At 46.9% G+C, this 13,411-nt stretch overlaps 2 protein-coding genes across 31 annotated transcripts in view; one reads left to right on the top strand and one right to left on the bottom strand.

Annotated features, from left to right (window-relative positions):
- The window catches only part of ASPRV1 (aspartic peptidase retroviral like 1), a 108,398-nt gene extending 106,064 nt beyond the window's left edge, over positions 1–2,334 (bottom strand). For 28 of the 30 annotated variants that reach the window (XM_073897587.1, XM_073897579.1, XM_073897580.1 and 25 more), the window contains exon 1: positions 854–2,334. The gene's annotated coding sequence lies outside the window, so the exon portion shown is untranslated. The remainder of the gene's footprint in view (positions 1–853) is intronic. The other 2 variants (XM_073897581.1, XM_073897601.1) reach the window with 1 other exon arrangement.
- A 533-nt stretch (positions 2,335–2,867) lies between these two features.
- Positions 2,868–4,418, top strand: PCBP1 (poly(rC) binding protein 1). Its single transcript, XM_025868484.2, has one exon. The coding sequence runs from the start codon at positions 3,073–3,075 to the stop codon at positions 4,141–4,143; it is 1,071 nt and encodes a 356-aa protein (XP_025724269.1). The 5' UTR covers positions 2,868–3,072; the 3' UTR covers positions 4,144–4,418.
- The last annotated feature ends 8,993 nt before the right edge of the window (positions 4,419–13,411 follow it).

The raw sequence follows: 13,411 nt of genomic DNA, 5'->3' as shown, positions 1-13,411 counted from the left end.
TGGGGTTGTGAGTTTGAGCCCCACGTTAGGTGTAGAGATTAAATATGCAAAATAAAAAAATATGAGAGCCACTGAATTATCATACAGAATAACGCTTCACACAGTGCCTGGCACAGTAAGCACTTAGTATTACTGTCATTGTTGCTTTTATGTACCCACCTGCTGAACTTATTTGTAGAATTATATAAGGTAATGCAAAAGTACTTCAGAAACTATGATACAGGACATTAATGCAAGTGAAAAGCAGCAAAAAGCCCTTCTCTCCATCTCTAACACCCACACATGTAGAGCCCTATTCAGGCACATATTCCTTGTTTGGCCTACAAGTTATTTGTTACATTAAACTGAAGAGTTCACAGACTACGATTTACCTAACACTGTCATGCTCTGTCAATATTTCCAGAGAAATGGAGGCTTGGAGCCAAAGCAAAATTATTTATTTTTACTTGGTTGGGACATTGGGGTGAGGAAGACTGAAGTCATGCCCACCGGCAGCTGAAGGAAGCAAGTGAGTCACACAGAGAAACTGCTTGCTCCCACAGAGCCAGGTAGGTTTAAATGTGCTGCAGACAAGGCTGGATTGACAGATACTTCAGCCTTTGGGTAGGGCTGAATCATTTCCCCCTCCCTATTGTCACCCAAACACCTCATTTAAAAAAATAGCATTTGAGCCTCTTACAGGTATAGCTCACGCCAGGAAAATCTGGGAATCCCCAAACAGATACAAACTGGGGGTGACTATGCACCAAAAGTTTACCTGAGGGGTTCTTTAAATGACAAGCTCACCTAAACATTCGAATAGCACTTGAATTCTAAAACCATGATTTACAGAAAAATTTGAAAATGTGCTCACCAATAAGGAAATCAGAAGGTCTGGATTCCATCCTCCACACTGTGTGACCTTGAATTAGTCACTTCATCTCTCTGGGCCTAAGTGAATTCGTCTGTTAAAAAAAAGAGAGAGAGGTAACACCTACCTCAGATCATTGTAAAAATTCAAGATAGTATGCAGTAAAATGCTAGCACAGCATCTGGCACTGGTAAATGCACAATAACATCTGTCTCTGTTCCTCTACACTAAAAGTTAACACCAGTTGTGGGTAAACTGAGGTTCACCAGCCAGCTGGCCTCCAAAAAAGGTCACTGGTATCTGAATTGCTTCACGGAAACTTTTTTTTTTAAGTTTTTTTATAAGACCAGTTCTTGGTCTCTCCTGTGCTAAAAGTCTAGCAAATCAGTAATTTCCCATTTCATTTCTTAAAGCAGCTATTCCTAGATGCTTCGGTACTGGGGGCCCAAATTATCCACTGGTACTGCCCCCCCCATTACTCATTAAATTTAAAACTAACAACTCAGTATTATGCCTACATTTTACAGTTATAAACGTTTCCATTTTAAATTAATGGGAGGAAATGCATTAAAATTCAGCAGCCGAGGTTTGGACCAGGGTGGCCAGAGCAATCGCTGCGAGGGTAAGGCTCCAGCCAAGAAGCACGGGATGGGGGCTGGGAGCATTCTGGAGCTTTCGGGTCTACCCCAGTTTCTCGTTGGCGAAGAATCCAGGCCACGTGTCGCCATTTTGTGTTCTGGAAACATGGCGGCCACCCCGTGGGGAAGAAAGGGGGGCGGAGGGACCGCCACGTTAGCCGCTTTCCCTGAGGGATCCTGAAGCACGTTGCGCACACATCTGTCTGTGTGCCTTTACTGTCTGGCTTAGCCGAAGTAAAGAGAAAGGGATAGAAATAAACGTACACAAGCCACGCAAGCGACCTTTCTTTAGTGAGAGGAACGTGCTGTGGCGAACCGGCAAGAAAGGCCTTCCAAGATGGCGGGGCCCGAGAGGGGCCGCCCCCGGAGAGAGCGGGGCGCGGCGTCTGCACCAAGCGGGGAAACGGGGGAAAAGGCAGAAGCGGGAGCTTAAACGGTGTACGGAAAATCGGAAGAACCCCCCCACACACACACAGCACTACTCGGCACACCATTGTCTTAAATGTCTGACAAGACTGCCACGACTAAAACGACACTAGGAGGGGTTTCTGCAGGTTCAACCGAAAAAAACTTGCAAAATGCAAACAAAGCATTATGTAAATGGACGCCATTCTTTTTCTACGGCCATGTTTCCAGCACTTCCCAGAAATCATCAGCAGAGCCGCAACTTGGGGGGCGGCAGGGGTGGGTTTCGGTCTTTCTCCACACAAGCCGCCGCTGGGGTACCGGGGCAGGGGTGGGGGCTGGCGCGGGGCGCCCGGGCACCGGGGACGAAAGGGCCCCACGTGCCTGCTCGCGCGCGCTCGCGCGCGCGCACCCACCCCACAAGCCTCGCCTCGCCGCCCCTCCCCCCCGGAAGACCGCGGCTGCCCCTCCCGTCTCCCCACACCCTTGCGCACGCGCTTTAGCCGCCTCACGCGCACGTTTTAAACCCGCGGCGTCCCAGCTGCCGCCTGCAGTTACTTTCGGGGCTGTCCGTGTCGCTCCGCTTCCAAACCCCTTTTGTTAGGCGGGAAAATAATGTGTCATCCACCATTCACAACACTAACATTTCCAAACATTTGCCAGTGCCGCTATAGAGTTAATAAAATGCATGTTGGTTTTAAAACCTTGCCGGACTCACAGAGTCTGCCTACTGGGGCTTTATTTTCAATGCTAGGCTGTTAAAAGAGTTTTTAAAAACTACCATGTGGAGGTTGGCGCAATCTTGTGACCTAAAAAAGACGGGTCCTCATTTTTTTTCAAGGGGTCCTGCGCGGCAAGCACTTCCGGGGTCAGAGGGTACGCGGGGTTGAAAGCGGGCTTCCCGCCCCGCCCAGACCGCCGAGGCTGCCGCCGGAGTCGCCACCGCCGCGCCCTCGCCCACCCGCCCGCCCGCCGCTCCCGGCCCCGCTCGCCCCCTCCGCCGCCGCCGCCCGCCCCTGCGACGACGCCGCGGCCTCCCGCCCGCGCCCGCTCGCTCCCGCGGCCCTCGCTCGCCTCGCGCCGGCAGTTTTGGGCCTACACCTCCCCTCCCCCCGCCAGCCACCAAAGACTTGACCACGTAACGAGCCCAACTCCCCCGAACGCCGCCCGCCGCTCGCCATGGATGCCGGTGTGACTGAAAGTGGACTAAATGTGACTCTCACCATTCGGCTGCTTATGCACGGAAAGGAAGTAGGAAGCATCATTGGGAAGAAAGGGGAGTCGGTTAAGAGGATCCGCGAGGAGAGTGGCGCGCGGATCAACATCTCGGAGGGGAATTGTCCGGAGAGAATCATCACTCTGACCGGCCCTACCAATGCCATCTTTAAGGCCTTCGCTATGATCATCGACAAGCTGGAAGAAGATATCAACAGCTCCATGACCAACAGCACGGCGGCCAGCAGGCCCCCGGTCACCCTGAGGCTGGTGGTGCCGGCCACCCAGTGCGGCTCCCTGATTGGGAAAGGCGGGTGTAAGATCAAAGAGATCCGCGAGAGTACGGGGGCCCAAGTCCAGGTGGCGGGGGATATGCTGCCCAACTCCACCGAGCGGGCCATCACCATTGCTGGCGTGCCGCAGTCTGTCACCGAGTGTGTCAAGCAGATCTGCCTGGTCATGCTGGAGACGCTCTCCCAGTCTCCGCAAGGGAGAGTCATGACCATTCCGTACCAGCCCATGCCGGCCAGCTCTCCAGTCATCTGCGCGGGCGGCCAAGATCGGTGCAGCGACGCTGCGGGCTACCCCCATGCCACTCATGACCTGGAGGGACCACCTCTAGATGCCTACTCGATTCAAGGACAACACACCATTTCTCCGCTCGATCTGGCCAAGCTGAACCAAGTGGCAAGACAACAGTCTCACTTTGCCATGATGCACGGCGGGACCGGATTCGCCGGAATTGACTCCAGCTCTCCAGAGGTGAAAGGCTATTGGGCAAGTTTGGATGCATCTACTCAAACCACCCATGAACTCACCATTCCAAATAACTTAATTGGCTGCATAATCGGGCGCCAAGGCGCCAACATTAATGAGATCCGCCAGATGTCCGGGGCCCAGATCAAAATTGCCAATCCAGTGGAAGGCTCCTCTGGTAGGCAGGTTACTATCACTGGTTCTGCTGCCAGTATTAGTCTGGCCCAATATCTAATCAATGCCAGGCTTTCCTCCGAGAAGGGCATGGGGTGCAGCTAGAACAGTGTAGGTTTCACTTATAACCCCTTTCTGCTGTTTTCCCATGATCCAACTGTGTAATTTCTGGTCAGTGATTCCAGGTTTTAAATAATTTGTAAGTGTTCAGTTTCTACACAACTTTATCATCCGCTAAGAATTTAAAAATCACATTCTCTGTTCAGCTGTTAATGCTGGGATCCATATTTAGTTTTATAAGCTTTTCCCTGTTTTTAGTTTTGTTTTGGGTTTTTGGCTCATGAATTTTATTTCTGTTTGTCGATAAGAAATGTAAGAGTGGAATGTTAATAAATTTCAGTTTAGTTCTGTAATGTCAAGAATTTAAAAATTAAAAAATGGATTGGTTAAAAAATGCTTCATATTTGAAAAAGCTGGGAACTACTATCTTAAACTCTTTGTTGGTGGTTTTTTTTCCCTTCCCTTTTAGCGTTAGGCTTTTGTAGGGAAAAGGGTGGGCCCATCCTCGGTGTTCTCTCTAGCTCTTTTCACCTATTGGTAAGATTCCATTCCCTTTCTGCCCCAACAAAGGAACACAGCAGGCTGGGCCTGCTTTGGGATATTTGCAGACGGAGGGGCTTTCCCGGAGAGTGATATCCCTCCAAGTCCCAGAGAGGCCTCTGCCCATTTCTCTGGTAGAAAACAAGGGTTTTCTGAGATGGAAAAAGTAGCCCATTCCATAGGAACTCCAATGAATGGCAGTGTGTCCTCCCGTCCAGCCAGCCCCACCCCTCAACCCAATCTCACAGGGGAAACTTAGCCAGGAACAACAAAAAATGTTCTAAGGTGGGAGGAGCCTGGGGGGGGACCCAAAGAAGAGATGGGGGAGGGGAAAGGGCTGGGCTGGGGCTGAAGGGAGGGGCTGAGGTGGGGGGAAGGGAAAGGGTCAAGGGTGTGTTTGAGGAGTCGGAAGAGGGCAGGGGTGGTGATAGGGATGGAGGGGTCTTGGGCCCCAGGACTGGATGGGGGATGGTACCAGTGGGGTACACGTGGCAAGCATGCACCTGTGGCAAGCAGCCTGTCAGAGGATGTTATTACACCTGCCAAGTGGTGAATCCAGAAACAAAAGAGGCCCGGCTTCTAATTCTTCAGCTGTGTGCAATGTTAGAGAAGTCATTATACCAGGAAATAATCCTGCCTAAATGGGGCAGCCCTCACAGGCAGGAATGTAGCTAGATCCATTGACTGTAGCCTAAGAATGTGGTGTTAAAAATGCAGATACTTGGTACCCACCCCCAAATCTAATCGGAAGACTGCATTTTTAATAAAACCCCAAAAGGTTCTTACTAAGTGCCACTGATTATCTTCACCAATGGATTAGGAAGATCTTGCTGTGGAGGCCTAATAACCTCATGTCCACACCAGCCGTGGGACTAGACTGGACTTTATGAGAAAAAAAATTCTCTATGATGAGGCAAAGGCACTAGAAAATGGCAATACAAGACAATGGGCAATTAAGTGCCAAAGTGCTTAGTTCAAACCCCAGGCACTGTGGGAGATCACTAACAGCGAAGAGAAATTCCCGTGGGAGGGGAGTATTGCACACAATAAATACCTCTTGAGGCTTATTCTCTACAGGATATCTGCTTTTTTCTGAGGCACAAACCTGGTTCCAAGAATCCCTGGAGGTAAGACTGGGGTCTACCATGCACTTCACACCCACTGTGGAGTCAGGCAGTCACTGAAAACCCAATTTCTGGAGTTAAACCTGAGTTCAAATTTGAGTCCGGCCTCTTGTGGCCTTGGGCAAATTATTTAACCTCTGTATAACATGAAGGTGTTAAAAGTACAGATCTCTTGGGCTTGGGCGGAAAAATGAGCATGTTTGTAAAGCAGAACAGTGCTTACAACGTAGCAAACTTAAATATACTTCAGATTGCAAAAAGTCAAAGGTCCATTTCTGCCCACAGTGTCTTTGGACAGAAAAGACATATTTAAAAGAGAACAAAGCAATGTGTACTAAATGACAAGCTGAGAGAGGACAGTTGGACTGAGGGGCCAGGACAGGTAAGGGAGGACCTAGTGAAAACCCAGAAACGGGTTCATTGTTTTCTGGAGATAATGCGCATAAACCAAGTTTGCGAGGAGTAGGGCAGGAGTGAATAAGTTGAACCGGTCAAACCCAGGCCAAATGGTTTTTAAGGAGTCCCTAAAATTTGTTGGGTGAAGTGGTTCAAATGCCCTAAAAAAAGTAGACCTCAAATTGTCCTCAACCCCTTTTCCTCCCACCCTTTCAAAGGCAAAGCTGGCAACAATTTGTAAAATAATGACATAGGCTACAAGGCATAGGATGAAGGGCAACTTGGATGGACTGCAGTCAGGAAGAGCAGTTAGAAAATGGCCTCAAGCGGATTCTAATAACAGGTGGGGCAGCAATATCACTAGGAATACATGTAGAAAGGAGCCAAATACAAGGGAGATTCAAACTGAGTGTGAAGGCCAAAGAAAGCTAGAAGGAGGGGAGCCATGAATTCAGACATGGTGATGTGACTATTTGCAGGGAGAAATATTCAACAAGTAGCTAGAAATAGACAAACTGAAGGGAAGTCAGAGCCTTAGGGAGACAGGTAAATGAGAGGAAGGGGCTAGAGATTGAGCTTTAGGGTAAAGGACCTAGTCTCCTTGTTCACCACGGTAACTCTCATGCCTGTCACCATAATATATTAACAGGAGCTCAGTAAGTATCTGTAGAATGAATATAGAAGTAGCCAATGAAGAAGCAATAGTCAGAGCAGCCTGAGAAAAACCAGGATAATGCCCTTGAGAGGAGTCAAGGAGGAAAGTTTCAAAGCTGATGAAGACAATAATGCTACAGAGAGGTTTAACAGAATTGATTGAACATTTACTTTGTGCAAAATACTTTGAACTAAAATTTGATGTTTTGGTACAACTGGAAGATGTGTAGTAGCTGATTATAGTTAAAAGCATAGTACGTGATAAATAAGGGAAGGGGAGTTGGAGGAAGCCACAAAATCAGTTGAGGCTAAAACAGCCTTGAATGCCATAATAAAGGGTTTGAGCTTTATCCTGAAAACTAGTGAGCTTCAGGGCGCCTGGGTGGCTCAGTTGGTTAAGCGACTGGCTTCGGCTCAGGTCATGATCCTGGAGTCCCGGGATCGAGTCCCACATCGGGCTCCCTGCTCAGCAGGGAGTCTGCTTCTCCCTCTGACCCTCTCCCCTCTCATGCTCTCTATCTCTCATTCTCTCTCTCTCAAATAAATAAATAAATAAATCTTAAAAAAAAAAAAAACTAGTGAGCTTCAAAAATTTTCTTTTAATTGCACCCCTTCAGTAAAAAGTCTTTAGCATATACACTATTACACATTTGTTTATAAATTACATACATGTATTTAAGTCATGCTTATTTATAAACTATATACAAGCATAATTCTAAATATTATGTATGTTAGAAAACAAAAAATTTAGAGGCACCTGGGTGGCTCAGTGGGTTCAGTGTCTGCCTTCTGCTCAGCTCATGATCCTGGGGTCCTGGGATCGAGTCTTACGTCAGGCTCACTGTTCAGCAGGAAGCCTGCTTCTCCCTCTGCCTCTCTGCCCCTCCCCACTGCTCGTGTACATACATGACCACGGGCACTCTCTCTCTCTCAAATAAATAAAATCTAAAAAAAAAAATTAAATATTAACAGTTAAACAAATTGAAATCGAATTTCTAATAGTTTTTTCTCTTCCTTTTTTTTTTTTTTTTAATTCCTTCCACCCAGTCATTCTCAGAGACCACTTTAAGGGGGTACTGGGGAAGACACTTCCAAAGTCATGGGTATCCTTGGGGAGCAGAATTTTAGAAGAGTGATAGGAGAAAGCCAGATTACACCAGGAGAGGATGGCCTGGGGGCAAGGAAGTGGAGACAGGAGTGTAGATGGCGGCTTAAGGGTGCAAAGGAGAGAAAAATAGGACAATGACTTGAATGGGGGAGGACTGGAGAAAAGATTTTGGTGGGGAGGGTTGTTGTTTTTGAAAGGAACTTCACTAAAGGCAGATAAGGAACAAATAGGGAGTTGAAAATAAAAGCTAGGTAAGAGGGGCGCCTGGGTGGCTCAGTCGTTAAGCGTCTGCCTTAGGCTCAGGTCAGTCCAGGGATTGAGACCTGCATTGAGCCCCGCATTAAGCCCCATATCGCATCGGGCTCCCTGCTCAGTGGGAAGCCTGCTTCTCCCTCTCCCACTCCCCCTGCTTGTGTTCCTGCTCTCACTCTCTGTCAAATAAATAAATAAAATCTTGGGGAAAAAAAGCTAGGTAAGAAAGGACTGTGGAGGGGCACCTAGTTGGCTCAGTCAGAGGAGTGTGTGACTCTTGATCTCGGGGTCATGAGTTTGAGCCCCACATTGGGTGTGGGGATTACTGAAATGTTTGTTTTGCTGTTTTTGTTGTGGGGTTTTTTTGTGTGTTTTTTTGTTTTGTTTTAAGTAGGCCCCACACTCAGCATGGAGCCCAATGCCGGGCTTGAACTCATGACCCTGAGATCAAGACCTGAGCTGAGATCAAGAATCCGACGCTTAACTGACTAAGCTACCCAGGTGCCCTGAGATTACTTAAATAAATAAAACTTAAAACAAACAAAAAAAAGGATTATGGAGAGAAGAGGAGCTTGGAGCCATGAATATCAGATGCCAGGCCAGTTTGATTATTAGAATTTAATTCATTTTGTTCCCTCTCCTATCAGGACTTACATTTCAGGACTCTTCTCTTTTCTCTTTGGGGCAGCTTGAGCATGCCCCATCCTCTTCTGGTTTGAGGACTGGAAATCGATAAGCCCCCTCTGCAGTTGCTGCGTTTCTTGCCACAGCCCCAGTCCAGCCACCAGTTGTTAGGCCACAACCACAGCCACAGTAGAGAAGACTGAAGAGGTCGACAAGCACCCGTTGTGTCATAGCCACGGAAGTTGTCCCACGTGTTTGGAAGGCTAGTCTTCCCCCAGCCCCCAGTCCCCTCTCTCACGCCACTCAACATACACACATGTACCCCACCACCATGCGCCCCACCCCAGCCATCAGTATGGGCATGAATCACCACTCTTGGGATCACCGTGAGAGCAGCTACTATCACCTGGACAGTAAGCAGTGTTTGTTAAGAGCTTGAGGTTAAAAAAGAAAAAAAAAAAAGAGCTTGAGTTGAACCCACCTCACTCCCTGCTACTCTTGGCTACCCTTGGTAGTGAGCCACATACTGTCCAGCATCACTAGGCTGTTACCTCCTGCCAATGAGACAGCACCTAGTCAGACATATAAATAGGCAGTCACCACCAGAGAAGCCTTCCACTGCCAAGTCCTCTGGCCACCTTGCCTGGCCTGGCCACCTGAGGGGCCTTCCTAAAATTCCAGTCTGGCCACATCACTCCCCTACTTAAAGGCCATCAAGTCCCTCCTCCAGTCATAGTCTACAAGAGAAAAATCCTAACTTCTCAGCATAGCTCATGGACCCTTCAGGATCCATTCTTATCAGCCTCACCAGTGCAAGGCCTGCCAGTCTCTTGTCTCTGCCTTCAGCCTCCCATACAGAATGACGTGTAGTTCCCCAGTGTCATTCTGTTTGGGCATCCTTGCACCTGGGAAATAATGGTTTCTTCGTAATTCTGACCGTGGCTGTCGTCTTTGTTACCTGCCTGGGGTTCTGGGACACCTCACCGGGGCTCCTGCCCTTGAGCATCAACATTCTGAAAGGAAAATTACACTCTGCTGAGGATCAGGAGAGCTGAGCTCTAGTCCTGGCTTTGGCATCACCTCTGTGGGTGATCTTGGGCAAGCTTTCTGGGTCTTTCTGGATCTTTCTGGGTCCTTCTGGGTCTCAGTCTTCCATCTGGGAAGCATGAATAAGATAATATCCACGATTCTCTGGCTGCCTTGGGAAATAATACTGCCTTTGTGGGCACCCATCCCTGCTTTTCCCTTATGCCACAGGGCGGACTTCTGACACACAGACCTTCTGTAAACACTCTAAGAGCGAAAAACGGAAGTTAACAAAAAAACTGTTCTGCAACAAGGCCCAGCTTGGCATTTTGGGTAACCACTCATAGGAGCTTGATTGAAGAGGAAGCAGAAGGAAGGAATTACCAGGAAGATTTACTCTGAATATCCCAGAAGGTGCTGTCACCTTTAGATGTTATGGGGTGGAGGTAAGGAGAGTAGAAGGGAAGGCAGAGGGTACACACAAGAGAAGGCTATCTATAGTCAGGGTTAGTCCCCTAGGCAGACCCAAGCCCCCTTCTCCACTTTTCCCTGCTCTCATGTCCTAAGAGTAAGAGCTTTACGAAAGGGCTCTGGCTCTCCCCGAGCGCCCCCTGGACCCAAGTCGCCTAAAGTCCGGAGAGGGTGGCCATAGCTGTTTCCCTTCTCCCAGCAGCAAATTAGCACTTCAGACATCAGCCACCAGGCTAAGTACACCTTGGTGGGGGGGTACTTTAGTGACAGCAAACACACTACCCCATTAGTCACTCTTGGGTGGTGGAAGAAATCAAATTGGTTATTCCCTGAGCCGTTCAACCACAGTGAGAAGACACACTTTCTTAAACCTACCTCCACGTGCATGAAAACCTGTGCCTTCATTTGTTAGTTCACCTCTTCTTCAAAAAGCATTTTCTTGGGGCACCCGGCTGGCTCAGTCAGAAGAGCATGTGACTCTTGATCTCAGGGTCATAAATATGAGCCCTGCCTTGGATGTAGAGGTTACTAAAAAAATAAATAAACTTTTAAAAATTTATTTTATTTTATTTTTTAAGATTTTATTTATTGGGGCACCTGGGTGGCTCAGTCAGTTAAGCGTCTGCCTTCAGCTCAGGTCATGGTCCCAGGGTCCTGGGATCAAGCCCCACATCAGGCTCCCTGCTCGGCGGGAAGCCTGCTTCTCCCTCTCACCCTCTCCCTGCTTGTGTTCCCTCTTCCCTGTGTCTCTCTCTGTCAAATAAATAAATAAAATCTTTAAAAAAAAGATTTATTTATTTTTGAGAGAGAGAGATCACAAGTAGGCAGAGCGGCAGGCAGAGGGAGAGGGAGAAGCAGGCTCCCTGTGGAGCAGGGAGCCCCATGCGGGGCTCGATTCCAGGACCCTGGGATCATGACCTGAGCCGAAGGCAGACGCTTAACCGACTGAGCCAACCAGGCGTCCCGATAAACTTTTTTTAAAAAAAGCATTTTCTATTGTGTGTCAGCTATACTTCAATTAAAAAATAAATAAATTTAAAAATTTTTTTTTCAAGATTTTATTTATTTGAGAGACAGAGAGAGCATGAGGGGAGGAAGGGGCAGAGGGAGAAGAAGAAGCAGATTCCCCACTGAGCGGGGAGATCCCAGGACCCCGAGATCATGACCTGAATCAAAGTCAGACACTTAACTGACTGAGCCACCCAGGCGCCCCAAAAAATAAAATAAATTTTAAAAGCGTGTTCTGGGCTTGCTCAATGTGCCCTTAAAAGAACCTTGTGTCACTGGCTCCTAACAGGACCTTAGTGAAGTCAGATGTGGTCGTTCCCCAGCCTGGAATCAGGCACACCAAGCAACATCTCCAGGACTGGCTAACATTTATCAAAAGCTTACTATATGCAGGGCACCTGGGTGGCTCATTTGGTTAAGTGGCTGACTCCATCTCGACTCAGGTCTTGATCTCTTGGTCATGAGTTAGGGCCCCACACTGGGCTTCACACTGGGCGTGGAGCTTACTGAAAAAAAAAAAAGGCTTACTATATGCAAAGCACTGTTCCAAGTACTTTAAATGAATTAACTCTGAACCTACAGGGTCCTATACGGTAAGTATTTTGATGCCACTTTATAGATGAGAAACAGGCACACAACAATTAGGTGATCTGTCCAACATTACAGAGCTAGTCAGCAGCAGAGTCAGTATTTGAACACAAGCAATGTGGCTCCCAAGCTCCTAGAAAGCTAGACATTTTTCCCCCCAGCTGCTTTCTTAATCACTATTCTGGACTGTCCCACCAGGACAGAAAAACTGCCCCAAATACTTAAAATTCTCCTCGGAGAGTCTTAATGGACAGATAGTCTGCACATTAGTCTTTGATAACTTTTATTGCCCAATTTTCCAATTAAGATGGCAAAACATTTTATAGAATGTACATGAATATGTACGCATATGAAAGTCCAAACTGTTATGCTATTGGGGCGCCTGGGTGGCTTAGTCAGTTAAGTGCCTGCCTTCGGTTCAGGTCATGATCCCAGGGTCTTGGGATGGAGCCCGGAGCCAGGCTCCTTGCTGGGTGGGGAGCCTGCTTCTCCCTCTCCCTCTGCTTGCTGCTCCTCCTGCTTATGCTCTATCTCTGTCAGATAAATAAATAAAATCTTAATAAAAGAAAAGAAAATCCATTCTGTTAACATCCTCTATTTGTTTTATATACTACTCTTTTAAAGTAGCATATATATGCTACTCTTTTTAAAATGGGATCATCTCATTTCTCTAAAAAAATAATAATAAAATGGGATCATACTCTACGGACTAATTTGTATGCTATTTTTCTTTTTATTAAATTGAGGTATCATTTAGATACCATAAAATCCACCATTTGGAAGTGTGAATTTAGTGGTTTTAGTATATTCACAAAGTTGTACAATCATCACCACTATCTTTTGTCAGACATTGTTATCACCTCAAAAAGAAACCCATACCCATTACCAGTCACTCCTCATTCCTCACCCACTTCATCCAACCCAGTCCTGGCAACCAATAATCTAAATTCTGACTCTATGGATTTGCTTGTCCAGACATCTCATATAAGTAGAATTATACAATATGTGGCCTTTTGTGACTGGCTTCTTTCAGTTAGCATAATGTTTTCAAGGCTCATCCATGTTGTAACATGTATCAGTACTTCATTACTTTTTTTGGCTGAATATATCCCATTGTATAACTAGACCACATTTTCATTTATCCATTCATCAGTTAATACACATTTGGGTTGTTTCCATTTTTTGGCTAGGATGAATAATGCTGTTATGAACACTCCTGTACAAGTTTTTATGTGGACATATGTTTTCATTTCTCTTGGGTATATACCTAGGAGTGAAATTGGTGGGTCATATGGTAACTCTGTGTTTAACTTTTGAGGAATGGCCAAACTGTTTTCTACAATGGCAACACCATTTTATATTCCCACCATCTGAGTATGAGGTTTCCAATTTTTCTACCTTCTTGCTAATGCTTTTTTTTTTTAATAGTCATCCTACTGGGCATGAAGTGGTACCTCATTTTGGTTTTGATTTGCATTTCCCTTATGATTTTCACTTCATTCATTGAGCATCTTTTCTTCCC

Source organism: Callorhinus ursinus, unplaced genomic scaffold, assembly GCF_003265705.2.
Source record: "Callorhinus ursinus isolate GAN/ISIS: 27379988/994484 unplaced genomic scaffold, GSC_fseal_2.0 scaffold10, whole genome shotgun sequence".
Taxonomy (NCBI): Eukaryota; Metazoa; Chordata; class Mammalia; order Carnivora; family Otariidae; genus Callorhinus; species Callorhinus ursinus.
Note: the sequence above shows the minus strand (reverse complement) of the source record. Positions and strands in the feature narration are given on the sequence as shown.